Here is a 23,886-nt window from a genome sequence, read left to right as displayed (position 1 = left end):
ACTTGTAAAACAAATGGAAAACATAAATTAAATGGGGATAACATCTTACTGAATATTGTGTGTACTTATATCACTTTTAGAAAGGTTCCTGGTTCACAACCGTAGTCTGAAGAAAAATAGCTGTACCTCCAAATTCTAATATTGTGAATATTGTTTGTACTGATTAATTCTTACAAGACAAACAGCAGCAGTCTTACAAGACATTGCATCTTATGTAAGGTTTTAACTCCCTTTTGGTAACAAATGACAATGCTTGTGTGTTCCATTTTCTGAAAGCATTAACTTGACAGTTCTAATGAAGATATCTTGGATAGCTCATTGAAGTTTCTAAACTTCATTAAACAGAATAGCATTTCTTTTTCTAAGATATTATCGCTCTGATGATTGTATTCTATAAATGCTGTCACAAATCATCCTCTATCTTAACAGTCCCATCTCTCACTTTTAATCTTCATATGCACTGAGAAGTATTGATCAGAGATTGTTATCAATACTAAGTCCTTGACTCAAAGTTCTGTTGTGTTTTTGTCTCCTTTTACTATGTTTAGACATTGTTACAGTACATGCTTTCTTAAAGCTTCCAGAATAACCATCCAAACTTGGAAGTGGTCTTCTGTACTGCTACCTATTTTATTTAGCCTCATTGCTTAAAAGGTTCACTAAAGTTCTATTCCTCCTCTGTTTAGTAATCACAAGAAGAATTCCATTCATTTTCTTTTCTTCAGAATAATTAATTGAAACTATTTCAGCAAACATTTTGAGTAGAAAGGCTGTGTAATATTCCAAGACTTACCCCAGTGTAAACATCCGAATTCCATCCGAATTCTACTGGGAAAAGGTATGAATAATTGTTGGCCAAGCATGTGGATTTTATTAGGCTCTTTACAGTAACTTTAAAGTCTTGTATTATGGAGGTGCTTTCACAATTTGTACATCAACCCCAGAAAATGGCAGCTCTTCGGTCTTTATGACTTTCTGGGCTTGGAAATATCTAACTCATCTTCATTTTTGAAAATACATAATGTTCTGCCTCTGTACCACAATTTGTTTCATGGCATTTAGTCTCCTGAAAATCCTATTGCTCAAATAGTCTTATTTAAAGTGCACAAACGGAAATATGAAAGACCTATTTCCCATTATATATACATAGCTTTTCTGCCCGGGGAGTGTGAGTAGAATACAAATTGAATTGCTATGGCTGGCATTTCTCCAGCTGCTTGTTAAATGTTGCCATGCTCATAAAATATGTATTGTTTCTTCTGTGTTATCAAGAGGTTTATTATGTCTTAGAGAATTTGGGGAGGAAACTGGATTTAAAAAAAGATTTTCTGCAAAATCTATAGAACCTATTTGTACAAAAGTCTAAACAGGAAGCAATGTGCATTTAATTTGTTAAACATTATTTATGAAAAGTGCAGCAAAGGTTTAAAGTAAACATTTGTTTTTATGAGAGGGAACTCAAGAGGCCTGAGTACTTGTTCAGGATTAAGAGACAATCCTGTGTGAAAGCATTCAAACGTACCATTCGCAGTGGGTTCTAGATGCATTCAAGTTCCAAATTTTTGTGGATCATTTAAGAGATACAAATTAGGCATCACAGCTGACTGGTGTTCCTAACACCTAATTTTTCATTTCTGCAAGAGCATTTTGAACAGTTCTAAAGGCTCAAAATGTGACGTACAAATTGCACCTTGTTGTCAGTATGACTTCCCTTGCAAATATGTGAGGTACAGGTGCAATGTACTCTATAATTGGAACATTCAATTTTTCAGCCCTCCTGCCTTCATTCTCTTGCCACTCTGTAACTCCACAAATGCTTTGTGTTCATCTTTGCCCATGCTGCTGGTTGCTGTCTCCCTCTCCCTTCTTCTGTGGCTCCCCCTGGGGGAGAACCACCTTTCTGCAGGGATCAGGAATTCATCATTCGCTGGCCAACTTCCAGCATCTTGTAAAACTCCCCTGGTGCGACTGCATCTCTAGTTCGTTCAATCTGTCTCACGGCCTGGACAATATATAAAGTGATACCACCAGCGCGGCTTCCCATTGCCACAGTTCACAGCATGAGCACTTGTTGCATTTACTGTTGTGCTGTGAGCTCCCCTTTCAGGCCTTGCTGCTTATTGGCTGCTTATTGGCTGTTGCCGCTGTTTTAGTGAAGAGTTTATTGTCATTTGCACAAGTGCAATGAAATGCTTATGTACAGTATGCTCCTATCCGTAGACATCAAGAAAATACCAAAAAAAAACAGCAGCAAAAACAACAAGTTAAATAACATACATCTTATAGAAAAAAAAACACTGTATTTCTGTTTTGCACTGTATTTCTGCTTCACTGTGTAACTTACGATTATGGAGTCTCCTGCAATTAGTGCACTGACATATTGAACTTTTTAGCTTTGCTGCTGTTGCTAGATTATGGTGTGCTAACTTTTCTTTTTCCTTCTCAGATTTCCTTATAAACTGTAGTTCACCTCATGCTGATGTGACAGCCAAATAGATACTGTAAATAGTAGTATGAAATCACTATAGCCCTGCAGACTGCCATATTATGCAGTAGCATTTCATTCAATATGAACAAGTAATAGGTTTATTCCATGCTGAAAAGAGAAGAAAGAAAACACAACGTTTCGGCCGTGGAGCCTTCTTCAGGTGTGATTTTTTATTCAATATGATCAATTCATTTTATGCTAATGTGTAATTTCAAATAAGGAATTTATACCCATTCTCCTATTGTAGCTGCAAAACCTCCTTGAAATCACAGGCCTTTTCCACTAATTATTTTTTTGTCCATTTAAGGCCTCCATTTCAGTCCTTTTTTATTGGTTTAGAACTGCCTTCAAAACCAAAAGGCTTTTTGGCTCTGCAAATATAAGTTATATATTCAAACCCCACTGAAGAATTTCTTCATAGGATAATTCTTTTTCCTCAGCTTGAGAGGGAGAGCGAGGTATTAGCACTGGCTAGCTTATAGCTGGAAAAGCAGGAGCTTTTGAAACAGAGAAATGAGACTGATAGGATTTTTTTTTCTGTTGCAGTTCATCACCAAGTGAAGCAGGGGACATGTGAAGTTGTTGCAATACACCGATGCTGCAACAAAAACAAGATAGAGGAGCGTTCTCAGACAGTCAAATGTTCCTGTTTTCCAGGACAAGTGGCAGGAACAACAAGAGCACAGCCTTCATGTGTAGAAGGTAACTGTTTTTTCTTGTTCTTTAACACGTTGTCACATCTGCCCTTCCAGGTGGCTCAATCAGTGAAGGCGGTTGGGAGCACAAGTTGATCTATGTGGTTCAGACATCATTGTTTTGGGCCTGGGGATATCAGAAGCTGATTATGTCTGGGATTCCTCCAAGTAGAGCTGCTATGTTGCTGCTAAATGTCTATGCACTGCCAGGGTATCATGAAGAGTATCATGAAGAGGCACCTGTGCATTTGCAGTGCTTGTCGTGAATGGATTTACCCTCTCCTCTCAGCACTTACTCTGCTGTGGGATCTCTGGAGCTCACTGTATAAAAAATATCAGTTGTCTCTGACATGAAAACAGTCCTTATCCTTCCTGCACTGGAATGATGGTTGCTGTGGTACACTGAGTTGCTTAAAGATTAATACCCTGTGGAGAGAGGAGGGATATAAAAAATGCAATTTTGAAAGAAAAAGCTTTATTGCACACATTTAGAAACCAAATCAAAAGGACTTAATGCACTACATACCTCTACACAGTATGACTCCCAAAGTTCCTTGTGAAATGTCCTCTTTTTTTTACAGCTTTAAATTAATACACTTACTTAAATGCAGTTTTACTGTACTTCTAACCTCCTGTAGTGCTCTTCTGTAAATTGTTCTCATTTTAAGTAACTTTTGCCATGGAGATGCGATATTGCCTTGAGTCACCTAACACCTGTACATGACTAACCTAACAAGACTGGGAGAATTCCATACTAAAGCATGTACAGTAATATTGTATTGAAGAGATCTTATTGCTGTTATTTTTATTATTCTCTTCTCAGTTCATTGCCTTAATGGGAAGGGCAAAAGATATGCAACACTTGAGTCTGTTGGGTGGATCTTCACTTGGAAGCATAAAATGAAATCCATAATCTTTCAAAAGAACTGGAATTGTATTTTCCTCATAGCAGCATGGATTTCAAGCATGTGTTTGTTTTGAGAGTCACTCCCCCTCCTTTTTGGAGTAGTTAGTTCAAAATAAAACTGAATGACAGAATAGTAATCATTGCATTTCAGTTCATTTTGGTTGGCCTTCTTTCTAAATTACCTAAGTAAAGATCTGCTAATGTTTGCCTATGGAGATTTGAACCTGGTACTTTCAAATCTCCAATGTATCTTGCGGATGCAACCAAACAAATCTTACTATAGTCAAAACAATTGGAAAGTGGTTTTAGAACAAAAAAGTAAACGTCAAGCTTTTTACATTCAAATTACATGAAAGTGTGACTACTTTTTCATTTCAAAATCATGCTCAAATGTGCAATCATGTGAAAGGTCATGGATGGCAGTCTTTAAGTAAAACCTTGCCTTTTGATAAAAGACGGCTCTTTTTAACACACCGTACCACCCATAGATTCTTGGAGAAGATTAGGAGAAGCAACTTTAAGCTTGTTTGTTACATTTATCTTTTATAATGGTGTTGGGAGTACTAACAATTTCTAAATATGTTATTGCCTGATTTTATGGTTTGTCAGTGCACAAATCTATGGATAAAGAGTGTAAATTTCTTATTGTATAAGAACAAGTCATTCATGTGAAGAAATCAGGATCTTGTGCTGTGGATCCTTGTATGAGTCACAATTAAAGTGAGTCTGGTTCAGCTCCTTCTTCAGTTCCCTCTGGTCTGCAGTTCATGATCTTTAATTGCACGCAAATCGGCACAGTTATCTTTCTGTTCTCTCGAGATGGCAATACTCAAGTAGCAATTTCGGTTAGAAACCGGAGAAAACATTTGAACACTGCAGACTTTATTCACCAAACGTTTACATCCAATTTAGCATTAACAGCATTTTTATTCTCTATCAAGAAATAGAAGTGGACATCTAATTTTTTCTAGATAGTACTTTTATACAGATCTCTCAAACTATTTACCTTGATTCTGCTTTGAAACTTCTGCAAATGTTTTTTTTTTTTTGGTTTCATGATTGATGGTGTAAATTGGAAAGTGGTGGTAACACATTTCAGTAGCTAATTTCAAACTGTAATTTGTCAAATGTTAAGTGACACCAAAACACCCCGTCTTTTGACTGCTAGAAGGCTATAAGGGCATTTGCAGTACAATAATATGGGAAGAAAACTAAGGCTTGATTCAATCGACATGTGGCCTGCCAGGACTCAGGATTTTATTATGAATTTTATATAAATAGCAAGTGTTTAAGTCGATCAAGACCTAATCTGAGGTCTCCTCCAAAACCTCCACATAAGTGAGTTTATTTCAGTAATCTTTACTGTTAATACTATATTATTAGATACTATTTCAAAACATTATTTTCTAAGTTATTACACAAGAACATAAAAGTAGAAATAGAGGAGGCCATTCAGCCAATCTAACCCATTTGTTTCTTCAACAAAACCAGGGATCCAGCTTCAATAACATGGTTGGGTATCTTGTTCCCTACTCCCAGAGCCCATTGCAAAAATTCAGTTTACACTAGCCTTGTTAGCAATGTGTGGTTTCCAGATAATTGGGAGAAAATATTAAATACTTCAAAGAGGAAATAAATTGTTTCAGTATGAGTCTGGTGATTCAAGGTAAATTGTAAATAACATTTCTTCATACTTTTACAAGTGGAGTTTAGAAGAAGAATTTAGTAGCAAGAGGTACAGTACATGTCCATTTGAAGAATGAGAAGATTTGTACAGTGACCTTGTTTTAAAAGCATAGGGTTACATTCAGTATGTTAAGTAGAATGCTTAAACACAACTAATCAGGGTCAGAAGCATGCTATCCATTTTTATTTTGTTTATTCTTTGCATTCTTCACTAGGGCTAAAACCGATTTAACCTGCTATGCATTATACAGTCAATACCTGTCTAAATGAGGTCATTTCAAGCTTTATGGCACAGGGTTGAGTTTTCTAGCTTAATCCAATTTAAAGCCATAAATAGATTTAAATTGGTATCTACAGTACGAGTTTTCTGTATTCAGAATTGGCTGATTCAGCTGATGCAGTACATTGTAAATCACCTTACATTTTACTTCATGCTACGTGGCACAACCCCAGTGATGACTACAATTACAATTATTTTTGTAGACCAATTAAACCTACTGGTGTGTTTAGGGATTGGATGTTACTAAATCATTCTTGAAAGAGATGGATGTTAGTAGTTTTACAGTGAGGTCTAGTGAATAGGACTGTTCAATGTTAGTGGGGCTTCAGATGGTGAATCCTCTTTTGGAAGTCAGCGGGCTTCTTCACCCTTGCTCCTACAGTTGAACTAATCAAATCAATTCATGATATGTAGCACTGCGCATCACTACAATCTCTTTAAATGTTAATAACCTTAGGGCTGCTGCTCAGAGATTCATCACCTAGAGTACAAAAATTCCATAAGTGGCCTACATATAGTGCATGCAAGTCTTGCACTACTAAGCATGCTTAGTATGTATGGAAATTGTGTAAATGCATAGTCCAATATGATCCTGTGCTGATCATTGATGGAAAGCATACACATATACTGTACATATGCATGGGTATACAGAGCCCTTTCAGTCTCAAATACACTAAAAGTGACCTGTAGATTATATAATGACACATCATCATCATCAGGTGTGAAACAGAAGGAACATGGTCATGGCCTGTTATTATCTGGTCCTGTGCATGGCCTGACACAGAAGGTCATTCATTAGGCTGTTTATACTACAGTTGTGGAAAATCTGAAACATTTACTGGTCTGGGGTATGTGAAATGCTCATTTTAATATTGGTGAGTGTGTGTTGAAACACTTGAACAATTGTTTAGTTCTTGTTTCATTTATTGCTCAACTGAGATATCTGTTTTACTGCATTACATCCTTAAAAAATGTACTGTATGTCTTGGGCAGAACCTCTGAAAAAGTCAGAGCTAGTACTGTATCACATCTGTCCAGACTGTCTGAAATGCTTCTTGGCCAAGAGACTGCAAGAGTTGCAATAATAAGGTTGTCCACATGATGTCAGAAACATTTCAACAAAACAAACAAACACCTTAGAGGTTTCTGGGTATAGAATGCTCTGCTATACTAAAAAAAAACTGAGAAGAGCTTAGCTGCAGTGATTCTCCATGGTCAGTCTCCCTTCAATCCTGTGTGCCATTTTCTTAAGTGCATAAAATATCAAATGAATGTACTGTAAATGCTGCATGGAATTAAACTGCATCATGTTAAACACCCACAGAAGCATACATAATGCCCTGTGTGATGTTCCTAAATAGTCTTCTGTACCAGGCTCTGCTGTGTCTTTTTATTACTTTTTAACATCAAAATATTTTCCAAAATGTGATTTTCTGGATTGCATGTGTGAAAATAAACATTAGTCAGAAAGTTCAGATATTACATAATGTGTCAGTCTTGGACGCAACCTTTGTTCTGACACAATCAGTGACATTTGTCAGTGTTCCAGCAGACCCATAAATTCCACTAGACTAAATTTGAAACCCCATATCTGACATTTTGCGCATGTTACCTCCAGAAGCTCATTAGCAAAGTGATTCAGCTTCCCCAAGATTAGATCACAGCCATTGCATTGCTTGTAACTATGTATAACCTATTTTTCTGTTGGCTATAATTGGATCTTAAGAGTTTCCTTTTGTTGCAAAGAGGATTTAGTAAAGAGTGCTTTGTGTCTCAAATGACATTTTTGTTAAACTCATGTTTCTCAAAACAGTAAGAGGACAAATTGCATTGGATTAGCTTTGTGGAGACAGCTGGAGAAGATGTCTATTTCATTGGATGTGGACGTTTTTTTTTCAATTATTTAACACATCCAAGTTTTCTTTTGAATAGTGTTGACCAAGGCAAGAGGCACACCCATAAGTTATGTGATAGAAAAATAAAGATCTTCTTGTGTCTCATATGTTCAGGATGATGGTCATTTCCTTTTGGGCCTGTGGATGGCAGCTGTTTCATTCTACGGTTTTTGGCAGAAATAGTTAGATGTGCACTTTCATTCATTCAGAAAACTCACTGATGGCAGCCATAACAGTATGTAAAACTACATATTGAGAACAGGGGTGGCTGTGGTTGGAAGGCATGGTTAGGCTGTGGTCCCTCATAGCAGCAGCGACAGCAGATCTGCAGGAACATTGCTAGTAACTGATCACAGCGAAGATGGCCATTTCCCATGAGGGCCTGATGAATGGCTACACAAGCATTTTACTCACAGGCGTTCCAGAATGACAACACTTCAGTCGTGTTTTTCTGTTGTTTTCTTTTTCTGATGCTGTTGTTTAAATAGACACAAAAATCCATTCTCTTTAAAAAGAGCTGTCTAGTACATCATTAAGTGCACTCAACTCCACTGGGGAAGTCCTTGCCCATTAAATTTCCTTAAAGATTTTCCCTTTTAGAAGCCACAAATGTGGCTGCGTTTTTTAAAATGGTGTAATGATAAGTTCAGTGGTGCGGAGCTTCAAAATATGTCCTCACAGCATGTCTGCACAGGCCATCAGAGCTAGGCAACCAGCAGGGTGTTTATGTAAAAACACAGGGTGTTTAAAACACTGTTCTATAAATTAACATTAACATTTTCTTTTTTGCTAATCAGCATCATACAAGTTTGAAAATAATTTGCATATTTTCATCTTATGATAAACAACTATTCATTGAGCAATATGTGGAACTATAATTTGTGTTATTGTAGTTTTATTTAAATGATGTACTTAAACTTTGTGTTAATTATGTGTTTATATATAATTGTTCACTTACACATCAATTATACGTATGCAATACAAATCTCAACAAAATCTACACATATGTGTGTGTTTATGGCTCTGAACCTGCAGTTACACACTCTTTTCAGCGTGTGCAATCTCTGGCTGTTATCAGGGAGCTTAGTCCACTCCCACAGTGAAGACAGTTCATGTCTGAAAGGGTTTTGAGGGTGCCTGAGCTGTACTAAAGACTGGAGATCAAAGATGCTAATAACAAGTGACGTATCAACTTCTTTGTGCCTGTAGTTTCAAAGTTTCAAAGGGGCTGTACCAACAGTCCATGATGATTTTGTATGACCATGAGAGTTTGTTTAAAGTAAGATACTTTCTGTTCTTTAGTCTCTTTAGTCTCTCTAGTCCTTATAGCCATTTAATATTTAATGGGGAGATGTATGTCATGAATGAACATTATTACAAAAAAAAAGCTGGCAAATTGGTTTGAGCATAGAACTGCTTTGGGTGCACTGGCTACAGAGAAACAAGTAAAGGTTAACTCCATACTAACAATTGTCAGACCTGAAGAATGCTTAACAGCCAGGTGTTTTTTAAGTTGTATTTTTTAACATGTAATTAACTTTTACCCGTTCCTGTGGTAACAATTTGCTGTCTATTCAAGTACAGGTCATTATGAAGTAATTGTAGTTTTTTTCTGTATATGAACTACAATTATTTGACTGTTAATATTGATATTTATTAACTCAGAGCAAATAGAGTTAATATTTGCTATTAATATTTGTTCTGAGTTAATATAATCTATGCTTAAAGCACTATCTGAACCTTATATAGGTTAATATCCGAAGAGTTCTTAAAAATTCCTGAAATTACATACATACTGTACAGTATTTGACATGAGGTGAAGGATTGAAAGATAATGTTAGAAATTCCATAATAATATATAAATATCCATCCATCCTTCCCTTTCCTAACTTCCCTAACTTCTTTATGCAATTAAGGGTCATGGGGGAGACAGAACAAGCAATAGGCTCAAGGCAGGATATAGATGCCAGTCCATCATAGGGCATACACAGACACAGACAGGGATACACTCACACCAGGACCAGGTTTCCACAAGCCAGTTAACTTACCAGTATGTGTTTGTATTCTGGGAGGAACAAAAGGTGCCCAGAGGAAAGCACCCTAGGAATTGAACTCAGGGCCTCAGCGCAGTGAGGCAGCAGTGCTGGCCACTGATCCACAGTGCCGCTCAATATAAATTTAATAATAATAATAATAATAATAATAATAATAATAATAATAATAATAATAATAATAATAATTGCTTACACCAATAATTGCTTTCTGGACACTCCACTCAAAGCGCTCTACAGGTAATGGGGACCCCTGCACTACCACCACCAATGTGCAGCATCCACCTGGATGATGCTACGACAGCCATAGTGCGCCAGAACGCTCACCACACACCAGATATCAGTGGGGAGGAGAGCAGAGTAATGTAGCCAATTCAAAGAGGGGGATTATTAAGAGGCCATGATTGGTAAACGCCAATGTAAAATTTGGCCAGGACGCCGGGGTTACACCCCTACTCTTTTCGAGAAGCGCCCTGGGATTTTTAATGACCACAGTCAGGACCTCGGTTTTACGTCTCATCCGTAGGACGGCGCCTGTGTTCCCGTCACTATACTGGGGCATTAGGACCCACATGGACTGCAGGGTGAGTGCCCCCTGCTGGCCCCAATTATGTTGAAAACGGCACAAATAGATAAATTAATTACAGCACTATGGTTAGAGGAAGCATTTTTTTTAAATCCCAGTAGGAGGCCAAGTTCCACAATATAAACCAAGAGTGATAGTGAGAACACAGAGGCTAATACAACACTGGAAGGTAAAAAGGAAAAGGATGCTTGAGCTGTGAAGCCTTCTTCAGGTGTGTGAAGAACCTAATTAAAGTCCCACACCTGAAGCATTTTGTGGAATTAAACTCTCACATGTTTCTTTGCAGCTCACACAGTAACACAGATCTCCACTCTAGCTGCTCAAGAAGAAAGACCGTTTGATTACTGTATGAGCTACTGTAATTTTGTATTCTCTTTTATGAGGTTAACTTTGAAACAATGTGTGCTTGCATGCTCAGTGTTAGTACTGGCTCACTTCATTTATCCATCCAATGTGGAATGTACAGATATCGAGCCTTGGTTGTCCTTACGAGAGAGATTTACAGTACCTGAAAGGGGACTACTCACATTTTCATTTCTTACATGTGGTGTTACATGCTCTATTGTGGAATGTACCATTATTTTCCTCTGTATCAGATACAGTCTAGGATGCCTAAAGCCGTAGCTCAGAGGAGTGGAAAGGAGTGGAAAGAGTGACAGCCTTCCTTGTGAAGGGATGAGTTTCTGACTGTCAGAACACTTTTCTCTCCCACCAGTGACTGCTACTGAAGTCAACATCTAGATTACAGATGAATGTTAAGGAGGGCACCTTCATCCTGTGATGACTAAATGTTCAGTAATTCTAATTGATCATTTATAGATTAAAACATGTTTAAAGGGAGAAATTCCGTTGGCTCCCTTAAGGAAAAACTACTGTTGCAGGTTATTGCATCTTTTACCACTTATTCAATTTTGAGGGGGATGGAGGGGGTCTATCCAGTCTTTTTTTCTTTCCCAATTCCTCTTAGAAATATTTTGCTTTCAGGGAGGTAGAGATGTCCATATTTGCCAAGTACATGAGATTTAGGGAGTGAATTGTGCAAGTCTACACCAGAGTGTGTGTCTCATGCTTAATTTGCAAGGCTTGACATATCTGACTATAATCCCTTCACGTTTCTGTCAGGCACGCCTTTGTCTCCTGAACAGAATAGAATCTGGTGGCTGACGGACAATAATGAAAACGCAAAAGAACTGCTGTGTTATTGGAGCATCCTGCAACTGTCCTCATAGCTTTAAGGATCTTTAAGAGTCAAAATTGCATTTCTCAGTAGTGTATGGCTTTAGAAAACACTATTTTCTTTTTGTAATTTTAAAGAGTCATTATTTCTGTACAAATAAAATAGACTTCATAGATTCATGGAGGTACCTGAATCAGGGTCCACATATAAAAACTGAGAGATAAGAGGAGAATGAAACATTTTTTAAACACCATTGCAGTGTGACGTACTACTTGTGTGTGAACTGTAAATGTTGTGAGGATGACCGAACTGGCCTCTTCTGGTAAGAGTGTGCAATAGCAACAAAAGTAGAAAATCAACAATACCAGCTTCACTAATGGCTCTGACTCATACAGTACAATGCTTAGTTAAGGGGCCATCTGTGACAGACCTCTGAAGCATCACACCAGATGTCCAGAGTGTCATTTTATTTTCCTTTAACTAGCAAATACTGTATAACATTGAAATTGCCGCATGGGTGTGCAAGAGGGGTGCACTAATACATACTGGGAAAGCAAGAACATTCTGACCATCATTTACTCTTCACAGGTTGCCCAGTTTGTGCCAGTGGAGATCACTGTTTGGCTCGTGTGAAAAAAAACACAATCCAAGGCAGGGAGGTGGAAAAGATTTCCCATATTTGGATTTTTGGTGTGATGATAAAGTCTAATGCAGATAGAGCAGAGAAAAGGATCTGTACAGTGTAAGCTGGGGAACAGTTCCTGAGCTTGGTTAAATAGTAGGGTGTAGATCCAGTAAAAATGGCCTGTGTGACTCATTCTACTTGATCAAGCTGAAATTCAGCTCCAAGCCAGTTACCGATGAAACTTTAATATGAGTTGCTATCTCTGTACAGTTGTTCTGGTAGTTACTCCCATTCTGTCACCACTGGCTTCTTGCCTATACACCCAATATACATTTTCCAATCCTGAGAGGGAATTGACTCCCTGCCCCCTTGCATTTGCAATTGAACTGTGTTACTGAATGACAGTTTACTGGTGGATGGCTGGATTTGCTGATGGCAGTTGGGGGAAGAAGAGCTGATAAGGTATTTCTTGAAGTAGAGCATTTTTTTCTTACACAAGCTGTCTGCTGTAAGGCACATCTTTGTCCAGGAAGGATTCGATAAAGTGTCATAAAAATTCTCTGTGGTTTACTTTAACTAACCGTGATTTTTGTTTGCAAATTCACGGCTCTGGATATACAAACTGCTTATTACTTGGGATTGTAATTCCAAAGCTTGGCTCATTCGGAAGATGTTCCTGTAGTGCTTACCAGATAGCTTTTTTGCTCAGATGAATAGTCTCTTGAGCCAATTCTTCTCTTGGTGAATTAAAGGCTTCATTCTTAAGCAGTGCCTTAATTTTTTTTTGCAGGAAACCTTTTAAATCAATCTATGTTTTAAAAGGTTGAAGGCTTTGATTTGTCTAGGTATTGCTCCTACTAGAAACCAGCCTAATAAGTGTAGGGCAGCAGGGGCAGCAGTGCGGAGTCATGGTGAGAGGCTCTGTTCTCAGGACCAGAGGTTCAGTGGGTTACATCCCAGGTGGGGCATTGCTGTTGTACGTACCTTTGAGCATGGCATTTCACACAAATTGCAGCTGGATAAATGGGTACTCACCAAGCCATCATTGCAAATGAAAATTTATTCTCAGGTGATTTAGCTGGTAAAATGTAGGATTTTAAAAATACAGTACTATACAATCTGTTAAGTGACCAGAGATCATTTCCTGACTGTCCACTCACTTGTTCACATGGAGATTATTCAGAGCTCCTCCTACTATCTCTGGCCTGTTAATTTTAGTTTCCCCATGTATTTATTTCCACAGTTTTATTAATATTTTCTAAAATCCATTTTTATGCAATTTATTTCATGTTTTGTTTGCATGGTTTGTTTAAATCTTCAGTTTTTTTAGCTTATGATCTACAGAATGCTAAATGATTTATTTTTTATGTTTTATATTATTTTATGTAAAATATTAAACTGATTTCTTCAAAGATTTAATTCCATCTTTAATGCCATATAAATTAACTACATTTTGTCTTTCCGTTGCCCTTCACTGTCTAGACTGAAACCCTCATGGGAGGAAGATCTTAACTTTGATCTTGTAGATGATGAATGAGACTCCATTCTCTTCTGTTTGAGCAAACCAGGGGCTATACAGCTTAGAATTTTGCTTTGCATTCTTCAGTTCAAAGTTATGTTAGCTGAAATCTCATTGGGCTTCAGTATAAACATATGGTGCAAACATGTAGTGGCAAATTCCTGTCTTGTTGCTAAGTTCGGCTATGTGTTCTGTTACTGTATTCACCTACAGTTCAGTATAATTATTTAAATGGCGGTAATATCCAAACATGTGATGTTCACTCTTGCTTTCCTTCAAAATGTTTTCCTTTTTGATAAAATACACTCCTATCTGTTTTAATGGAACACCGCTTTTTTGTTAAATACGTTTCCATGTCATACTGTATTAACAGATGGTCAAGCAAGATTTTGCATGTGCACTTTCAGTAACTTGTTGTGAAATAAGCTGTGGATAAGTATAATGAACAGATTCTTGGAAGAAAAATACAAGGTTAGAGATTACAGGATCAGTTGTATCTTCAAATGTCATCAATCTAAATCTGAAATAGGGGTAGCATGGTGATTAGTGCTGTTATTTCCACTCAGTTTCAGAATCTTGAGCTGAATTACAGTCTTGGGGGGGATCTCCGATGAGTTTCATGTTCTTCCCATGCTTGCTGTATGTGTAGATTTCTTTTGGGATGCCTTGGTTTCTGCCACATCCAAAACACATTCCAGCAAGTCTGTTCTAAATGGTCTCTTGGTCCTTAGCCTTGGGATGACTGGTGTCCTGAGCTGGGGGAGAGAAGTCATGTGTTCTCTGTCCTGATTTCACTCTGTGTGCTTCCAGGAGGGGTTTCTGATAGTGGAAGAGTGAAAAAATCTACAAACAGCCTGGATGAAAGGTTATAGGTTCATATCCCAGATGGAGCACTGCTGGTGTTGCTCTGGTAAAATGTCCTGTATAGACATAGTTTTATGTCACTCTGGATATGTCACGATCACAAACCCCCCCTCTTAAGGGCGCTCCAGCCCTTTCTCGTTCTGCCTCATTCCCCGCACCTGTTCCTTATTCAGTTCACCCTTAAAAGCCAGACGCTCACTTCAATCAAGGCTCTACATTGACTCCCGGTTCATGTGAGCCCGGGTCCTGATATGTCTGGCTCCGTTATGTTTTTAACTTTCTGTTCCTGTTCCCCCCACCGGTCCCGACCCGGTTCCCGTTTTTAATCTCCTGGATGGATCACCTGGTCATGGACTTATGCTTGTGTTTTGGATTCCCTGTTTGGACTTCTTCCTGGATTGTTTGCCCTGGCCTCATTCCCCCTGGACACCTGTGCACCAAGGACATGCCCCCTGTCTCCATTTCCGTCTCCTGCATGACTTTTCCCCCAGTGTTTCCTCACTACTCCAGATTGTGTCGTCTGCATAGGGCCCGGAAAGAACTGCTCGTGACAGGATAAAAACATCAGCTACTGTACATGAATGAAAAATAACATTGGATTGAAGAACAATAAATATAAAAATCGAGTTTGCATTTCAGTGACTTTTTATTTTTGTGTCATGCTTTTAAGAAAAGGTGTTTTTATATAATTGTTCATAATTTAGTTTTGGATTTTCTTCCAATTCATCTTTTTTTTTGCTTTTATGAAATGCCCAGTAAACTAGCATGCATGTCTTTGGGAATAGCAGGAAACTACCGTGCCTGTCTGAAAATCCACATGAATATGAGGAAAAGGTTTAAAATCCATATAAAGAGAAGCCCAGTATGGAATCAATGACCCAAGAGCTGTGAGGAATTAGCTTCCAAATATTATTTTATTAAAATATCCTTAAAAAGAGAAAAAAGGAAAGCTGATGTTTTTTTAATTGGATTCCTTCCATTACTGTTTCTGTCAAGAAATGCATTTATGATCTTTAAGTTTCCAGACAGCAAAAACTTTGACATCTTTCTTGTGCCTCAAAATAACTGAAATGCCAATACTGTAGTAACATTTTCAGGCTGACACATTACTTTTCATTTCTTTCTCACTGACCTTAAGAAAAAACTGGAAAGTGAAGTTCAGCTTATTTTTGTGGACATTTCCAGAATGAGACAAAATATAATTATTTTGCAAAAGAACAAATATAAAAATGTCAATTACAAAAATAAAAATGAATTACAAATGAATGCAAGAGAGGTTATGAATGACAGGAAGCCACTCAGACCAGCTAGTCCCTTTGGTAGTTATTTGTTCATCAAAGGGTTTCATTCAGCTCTTTCCTGAAAGAAGCCAGGGTATCCACTTCACTTACATGGGTAGACAGCTTGTTCCATACTCCCACAACCCTTTCTGTAAAGAAGTGCCTCCTGTTTTCAGTTTTAAATTCACTTCCACATAAGTTCCACTTGGCCCCCAGTTTGTGTTTCTCAAACACACTCATGCCATTGACACAGAAAATCTTTGAGTGTGATGACTTGTTTGTGCGGTGTGGAGAATTCATCTGATCAGTGTTCTCCATGTGTTAGCTTCCATAGTGCTGCAGAAGTGGTGGTGTCAGATGCACCCCTGTCTGGATGGAGAGGAGTGTAAAGTGCTTCCAGATCTCACTGGGTGGTCCTGTAGCACTGGGAACAAGGTCAAGACAACGAAGGTAAGAGCTAGGTGATGGAGAATAGTGCTATAGTGTTTGCTAGCTTTTCTTGTCATGTTCAAGATGTATTGACATTTATTTTAAAAGTATCATATATCATTCTGTGTTCAGTTACCATTTTTTGAAATTAAAATGACACATTTCCACAAGATCACAGGAGATATTTTAAATCATTTGATCATTTCTGTGTCTATTAGCAGCATTATGCTATAGCAAAAGTCTGAATGAATCCCTCATTTGTTTTATTCTTACAGATTGGACTTCTCACAGTTTCAATTTATTACCATTGTTATTGGCAATATTGTTATCATTAATTGTATTAAGCTAATGCCTTTTTCTTACATGGCTTATACCGAGAATATACAGAAAATTATAAATACATTTATAATATTATATTATAAATAAACTACAAAAACATGCAAAACCACAAGAATATAATCAAACGATAATGCAATAATGCAATAATTATTCATAATACAGTAATTTATGTTCAGATTTTAGTTGTGCTACAGATTTGTTTTACAAAATGCAGTGTCTTAAACTTGATGTTAACAAAGTACGCACACCTTCATTTTAAGTTCATCCTTGCACACACATTTAGTTGTGAGCTTTTGGAAAGAGTATGTAAGTTACAAATTAATGCCTTTATATAAAAATCTTTTATGATAATGGGCAATATAATTGAACAGAATTTCATCTCATGTTTGCAGCCTCACTGAGACCTGCTCTCAAAGCATTGAGAAAAAACTAATCAGGCGCACAAGCTTAAACAGTACAGTAAGCTTAATTTGTTAATCTTGTCAAAAGATGAAGCAGGCAAAATTAGATGTGAAAAGACATTTTGCTCACATGTAAACCAGAATTGTGTTGAACCCTAACAATTGTTATGTTAATTTGACTTTTTAAGTGTGAACAAGGCAGACATTGGAGGCAAATTGATCTAAATGAAGCCACTTCATGCCCCTTTGTTAGCTGTTGAACTATGAAAGTTAATATACAGGCCGTTAGCGAATTGTTAAATTGAGCAGGTGTAGTTTAATCGCAGGTGAAATATTAAAAACAGTTGTGAAGAGTACAAAACACTATAAGAGTAATTAAATGGAGAATAGTCTAACAGCTGAACATCTGTTGCATTAATTAAAATGCATTGAGGCTGCCAGGCCCATGGAGAGTTTAAAATTAAGGTTTCTAATTAAATTGGTAACAGTGTAGACAAAAATTAAGAATAAATAAAATATTCTATCTGATTTAATGATGCAGCCAAGTTTTCAATGGGTAAAGTTATCTTGATAATCCTATTTTGTAATACATGCTTTGCTGCTGAACCTATCAACAGCAGCGGGTTTCTGAATACTGAAAGTAAAAGATGTTTCACTGGATCAATGCGCATTCATTTTGTTTTCTAAGTGTGAAAGAAGAACAGTATTATATTTAGTTGTGCTTGGCAGATGTCACAGGAGATTCTCAAGATAAGGTTTAGTGCACTGTAACTTTCCTCCTGGTACATCTCTTGTGGTGACAGTGGCTTACCCCAAGGTTAGACGCTAATGTAAAATTCATCAACCATCATAATGGTTGGGTTTATTTAAGAAAACCTGCAGTGTGTGCTCAACATAGTTTTTAGAAAACCTTAGCTCTGTAGATGCATTCATTTATGATGATGTATTATGGTTTCAAAAAGGTGAATTTGATAGTCAGGGAAGGGGGTTGCACTATCATGTTCAAAAAGCAAAGAGAACCATTCAACTGCACTCTGTTCTATTCCATGTTCATTATTTAATTGCACCAAGCCAAGTACTGTAGATTAAATTAAACCACAAACTCCAGACCCAGTACTTTGTTTGCTAGAAGGAACAGACAGTCTCTGTGAAATTTGTAAATAAGTAATTTTTTGGTGGGTCAAAAGTTTTATAGTCTTTTTACAATGTTAAATGCGTATGACATGTCAATTATTAATTGTGTGTAAGAGTCAGGATATCAGACTCTTTTCTTTGCAATACCAGAATGAGCAAATGCTGTTCACTTACATGGCTTTGAGTGTTAAAAGAGTTGAGCAGCATTTAAAGCATCTAGCCATGTATCCCTGTCATAATGTATTAGGTACAAAAGTTTTATGACCCCCCACCTATTAAGGGTTTTATTTCTACTTTTTATCTGGATATGCAAGACACATCATTCAATAATGTTATTGTTCTCAATTCAGGCGACAAAGGGCTACCATTTATGCTTAGTGGTATTTTTTCAATTGAAAAAAACTAAAATTCCCAAATCTGATTTAGGGGTGTCTCCTCTTTCCTTTGTTTTTTTTCCCAGCTACGTTCTTAATCAGTAGCTAACTGATTTCTTTTTGCTGTTTAAAACATTTTTAATTCTGTGTTTAGCTCTGAATGGAAAATGTATTTGGTCTCAACCACTGTACTGATGTCTGAATATCAGACCTTCACTCGTTTCAGTGATTTCTGTGAAATATAACCTTGGCAGAGGAAGAAAGAGCTCATTGTGGGAGTGGTTGATGCATACTGGCTCCACCTGTCTGCTCATCATAACACTCTATGTCCTGACACTGTTGAAACAAGCTGCTTGAAGTTGGATATTTCCAAAATCAAGGATAGCGTGCACAAACAGCCAAATAATTGGTAGACTAATTAAAGGTACCAGTGATCAAAAGCTCAATTGGAATGAACACAGATAAGATAGATATGTGTTCCTCAGCGATGCCTCTCAATGGCCACACAACCCCCAGATTTATTAATAACTTTAACGATTACCTGCTGTAGACCCAAGGTAAGGGCCGAATTTATTTAGTTTTTTAGATTTACAGAAAACTGCACACTGAAATTAAAGCAAAAATAACACAAAGGAATTTATTTTGAAGCAGATTCGCCCTGCGTCCACTTCTGTTGTAGACTGTAACATGACAGTCTCTTAATTTTAATGTTGGTCTTTATTCACTTTCTTTTTTTAGGTGACACGGTAGCAACACAAATTGCTAACCAGCTAAGAAACCTAAGACTTGCTACCTAAAATTCTCTGAGTACAACAAAGGCAGTCGGCATGGCCGGGAGAAAACAGCCAACTAAACTACACAGGACGTTATTTAATTTGGGCCTGCAGAAGAAACTATCATATGAAGAAAGGCCAAGATGAATGAACAGTGCTAAAGATGGAAAGAAGCGGTGTGTAAAACACAACAAAGTGGGCCCAAAACAATAAAAGGCTCTAACTTGAATATACTATATACCACTGTACCCTTAAAGATGATAACTTTAATACAGTAACTACATTGTGGATGAAATGCAAATGCAGAGTATCTGGTATTGTTACTGAAAATTTCAGATGTAGGTTCATCCTCAAAATACCTTTAACATTTTTTCCTGTAAAACTTTGGATAATGTTGCACAGATTAGCATAGGAATTTAACCATTGAAAAGCTGATCTCACTTGACACTTGGATTTCAGCTTTCTGAGATACAAAGGCTTGTATTTGTAACCAAGGGAGCACACATGCATTTTGAAACAAATTATTGTTAAATTGCTCTTGTGCGTCAAGTTGTACCATGAAATGTTTTGAGAAAGTCATTTTGCAGTTCTAATTAAGGTTGCAGATAGGACCATAGCAAATATTGAGAATTCATGTAAGATATTTGCACTAGTTGAAAATGTTTTCAGATTTTTTTTTTAATTTTAGCTATTTCATGTCCTTTTGCTGTTAATGTTAATATGTCAAATTAAAAAAAAACATTTTATAAGATATTTGTTTCAGATGTCTGGGTAGAAATGTTGTTTTTTCCATCTTTTTATGTTAGTAAATCATGGTTGTTAAGCAACCAAAAAAAGTGTGGGAGCCTGTTTTTTTCTACTTTACAACTACTGTAAATGTTTTTTTTAGCAGTTCCAGTCCCAGTTTTACATAGTGCTTACTTTCAGCAAACATATCCACCCTCATTTAAAAATTAAATACATTGCATATCTGCTTACCTAAACAATGCTGTGAATATTTTCAGTTTTGGAACCTGAATTAGGAATGCAAGTTTGTCAAACATTTGTTTAAAATCTTTCCAGCAAAACATGGTTGATGATGATCCCAGTGTGATTTTCCATCCATCCATTTACTAAATGTATCTTCCAATTAAGGGTTGTGAGGGAGTTGGAGCCTATCATAGCAAGCAACAGGCAGAAGGCAGGGTGCACTCTGCGCGGGGTGTCTTTGTACTGTGGGAGGAAACCCTTCCGGAAACAGGGAGAACATACAACTCCACACAGACAGCATCCCAGGTGCAGAACTGAACCCAGGCTACCAGTGCTGTGAGGCAGCAAGGCTAATCACTGCACTACTGTGCCGGTCCAGTAGGAGTTTAACAAGATTAATAAATACATTACAAAGTAGAAAACCGAACTAAAACCTCTTGGTGTTTTATTTCATCCCGAAGAAGCAATTTTCCTCCCCGTGCTGAGTTTGTTTAGTTTTGCCATCTGTGTGTTAGCACTGTCGAAACCTTCAGATTTGATCCTCATGATGATGAATAATAGACTTCCTAATTTGAATATGATCATATGTAATGAATGGAATAAATATTTAATTCTCCGTTTTTCTTGGTAGCACTTTTGGGAATAAGGTATTCATACTCGACAGCAATCTTACTTTTGAAATTATGCATGCAATTCATCAGTTGTGTGAATTGGCTTATACTATACCAGGCTTTTAAAATATCTGTTATTTAATTTGCACCCTCTTATTATATACCACTTTGAAAAAGAAATATTAAATTACATTTAATATGAATTAAGTTTTAGGGTGACACAGTGGTACCATTGCTGGGGCCCTGGGTTCAATTTCTGGGGTATCATCTCTGTGGAGTTTGTATGATCTCCCTGTGTTCACAGGGTTTCCTCCGGGTTCTCTGGTTTCCTCCCTTAGTCCAATGACATACAGTACTGGTACTGTAGTTTAATTGGCTTCTGGGTAGATTTGCCCTAGTGTGAGTGTGTGTTTATGTACAGTATGTGTGTGCTTTGTGATGGACTGGCATCCAGTCCAGGGTGTATCACACCTTGTGCCTAATGCTTTCCCGGGATAGGCTCTAGGCCACTGGATAAGTGGTTCTTGAAAGTGATTATAATTAATTATTTAAAAATTAAAATCACTGTACCGAGTTTGCAGTCTTCTAAAAGTAAAAAATTTAGCTAGTCGGGAAGGTCTCTGAAATGGTAGGGAAATTAAATGCGAATAAATGGCTTTGAAGAAGACCAAAAATAGTTAAATCATCTAACCTCCCCCCCAAAAAAAAAGGTTGCAGAAAGTGTATACCAAAATCTAACTGTGATTATTATGTAACAGCTCTATGTATAAATGCAGAAAGTGCAGAGAGAATGTGTCATATAAGTCAGTCATTGTGCCTTCAACCAGACCAGAGAGTTCATTCGCTGAAATGGCAAGAGGGCTCTTCAAACCCACTGCTTTGTGAACTGTGATAAATCTATGGCTGGTGTGTTTTCTTTGCGAAGCTGGGCCCACTGGGGACGCCACTGATACTGGCAGCTCAAAACTCTCATTACTGAAACTCGATTCTGCTATTGGTCTCCAGAGATGAATGGCATCTTTTCAGACCCCTGCTTTCCTTAACATTTACAGCTCAAATCCTCATTCTCCAGTGGTCTTCCAGACACATAGATACCAAATGCCTCATGCCTTTATACACCACTGCATTTTTCATAATATTTTGATTTGTGCTATCTAAAATGATATGTGTCATGCAGTTTCTATGTCCAGTCCTGTTTCGCTGGGGCTGTTCATCACAGAAACAAAATTAATTTGTAATTATGTAAAGGTCAAAATACCCTGTAAATAAAATTCAGTTATTTTGGGCCAGTAATTTAAAATGTACATAAAAATGTCTGGACTGCTGCAACATTGGCAGATTTTATTCAGAATATTATAAATATTCTGACAACTTAATAACTTAGTATTAGCTAAAGTCATGGGTGGTTACCACAGAAATGTATGTAGTAATTATATCCTGGGTTTTGGCTACATACAGTATAAATCAGCTTTCAGTAATGCAAAAAAAGTTGGCTCTCAATGAACTGACACAGATGTTGAACTCTGGCTGCAGCATTGTTGTGTAGCTTTGGAGAGCAGCAGTTATCTCTGGGGAGAAATGACAGGGGCGAACCTGGTGCCCTGTGTCATCCTACAAGAATCTAAATTGGAGAATAGATGTTATAAGTCAATTCAAGACTAGTCCTTCATGTCTGAGGGTTATTAGAAGATAGCTGAGCTTTCAGAATCTTAAAGGAAAATTGGATATCCTAGATTGTCACTTGTTTCAGTGTGTTCAGCTTGAAACCGGACATTTGTATCACCTGTATAGTCTACTACTTCACTATGGAAGCTGCAGTTTTCCACCAATGCATTGATCTGTAGAACTAACACTTAAGATACCGCTGTACTACAGTGTGTAAAGTTTGCCAGCTAGAGCGATTTGGGCATTTAATAAAAGCATAGTGCAGAAATCAAACTAGCTTGACCTAAAAGAGCTCCCCTGACTGAAGACATTAAAAGGGTGACAGAAATGGGTGCCCTGAGTGGCGCGACCAGTAAAGACACTATCCCAGGTGCATGTTTAACTTTGTGATTGTGGCTCCAAACTTATAACGTTATAAGCTATGATTGAAGTACCTGAAGCAATGGTGTAAATCAACTGAGAGCCACAAAGGACAGAGAAGGATTAGTCATCCAGGCCTCCATTGACTCTTAGCAACACTGTGATCCCTGCGGCCTCCCGGTGCTCTTTCTGAAGGATTCTTTTTTTTTCCTCCAGTCATCGCAGACCCTTTGCTATGTGATGTGTTAAAAAAACAGAAACTTGAAGGTGGGCGAGTTGGAGGAGTTGACCTATGCATGTGCTTCCTCATTCTCCTGTGTGCAAGGTAGACCATGTACCTGGGTGGAGCAGTGGCTCTGTGGCTAAGGATCTGTTCCTGTGGCTGGAAGGTTGCTGGTTCAAATCCTGTAGCTGGCAGAGGAATCCTGCTCCATTGGGCCCCTGAGCAAGGCCCTTAACCCCAAATACTCTAGGGGCACTGTGCAATGGCTGACCCTGTGCTCTGACCCCATGCTTCTGTCTGTGTGTCTCACGGAGACCAAGTTGGGGTATGTGAAAAAGACAAATTTCTAATGCAAGAAATTGTATATGGCTAATAAAGTGGTCTTATCTCTTATCTTGTACTGTAGGTGCAGGGACAGGAAAAACAGAAGGACTGCTGATGATTACTGTGCAAAGCAGTCTGCTGGGCTCTTCTGATGTGTGCAGCTTCCTCACGCTTTTTGACATTTTTTATTTTGGGGTCATCATGTTAGCTTGCCCAAATGTGCACAGCCTT

At 37.7% G+C, this 23,886-nt stretch overlaps 1 protein-coding gene across 2 annotated transcripts in view; it reads left to right on the top strand.

Annotated features, from left to right (window-relative positions):
• The window catches only part of tafa4b (TAFA chemokine like family member 4b), a 51,710-nt gene extending 31,441 nt beyond the window's left edge, over positions 1-20,269 (top strand). Inside the window, exons 3-5 of one of the 2 annotated variants that reach the window (XM_069189354.1) lie at positions 3,146-3,190; positions 16,379-16,503; positions 19,469-20,269. In XM_069189354.1, the coding sequence (XP_069045455.1) occupies positions 3,146-3,190; positions 16,379-16,503; positions 19,469-19,480 (182 nt within the window). In that variant the 3' untranslated portion in view covers positions 19,481-20,269. Of the gene's footprint in view, positions 1-3,034; positions 3,191-16,378; positions 16,504-19,468 lie in introns of both variants that reach the window. The other variant, XM_015347096.2, reaches the window with a different exon arrangement.
• The last annotated feature ends 3,617 nt before the right edge of the window (positions 20,270-23,886 follow it).

Source organism: Lepisosteus oculatus, chromosome 4 (genome assembly GCF_040954835.1).
Source record: "Lepisosteus oculatus isolate fLepOcu1 chromosome 4, fLepOcu1.hap2, whole genome shotgun sequence".
In the NCBI taxonomy this organism is placed as follows: domain Eukaryota; kingdom Metazoa; phylum Chordata; class Actinopteri; order Semionotiformes; family Lepisosteidae; genus Lepisosteus; species Lepisosteus oculatus.
This window is presented reverse-complemented; position numbering and strand designations above follow the sequence as displayed.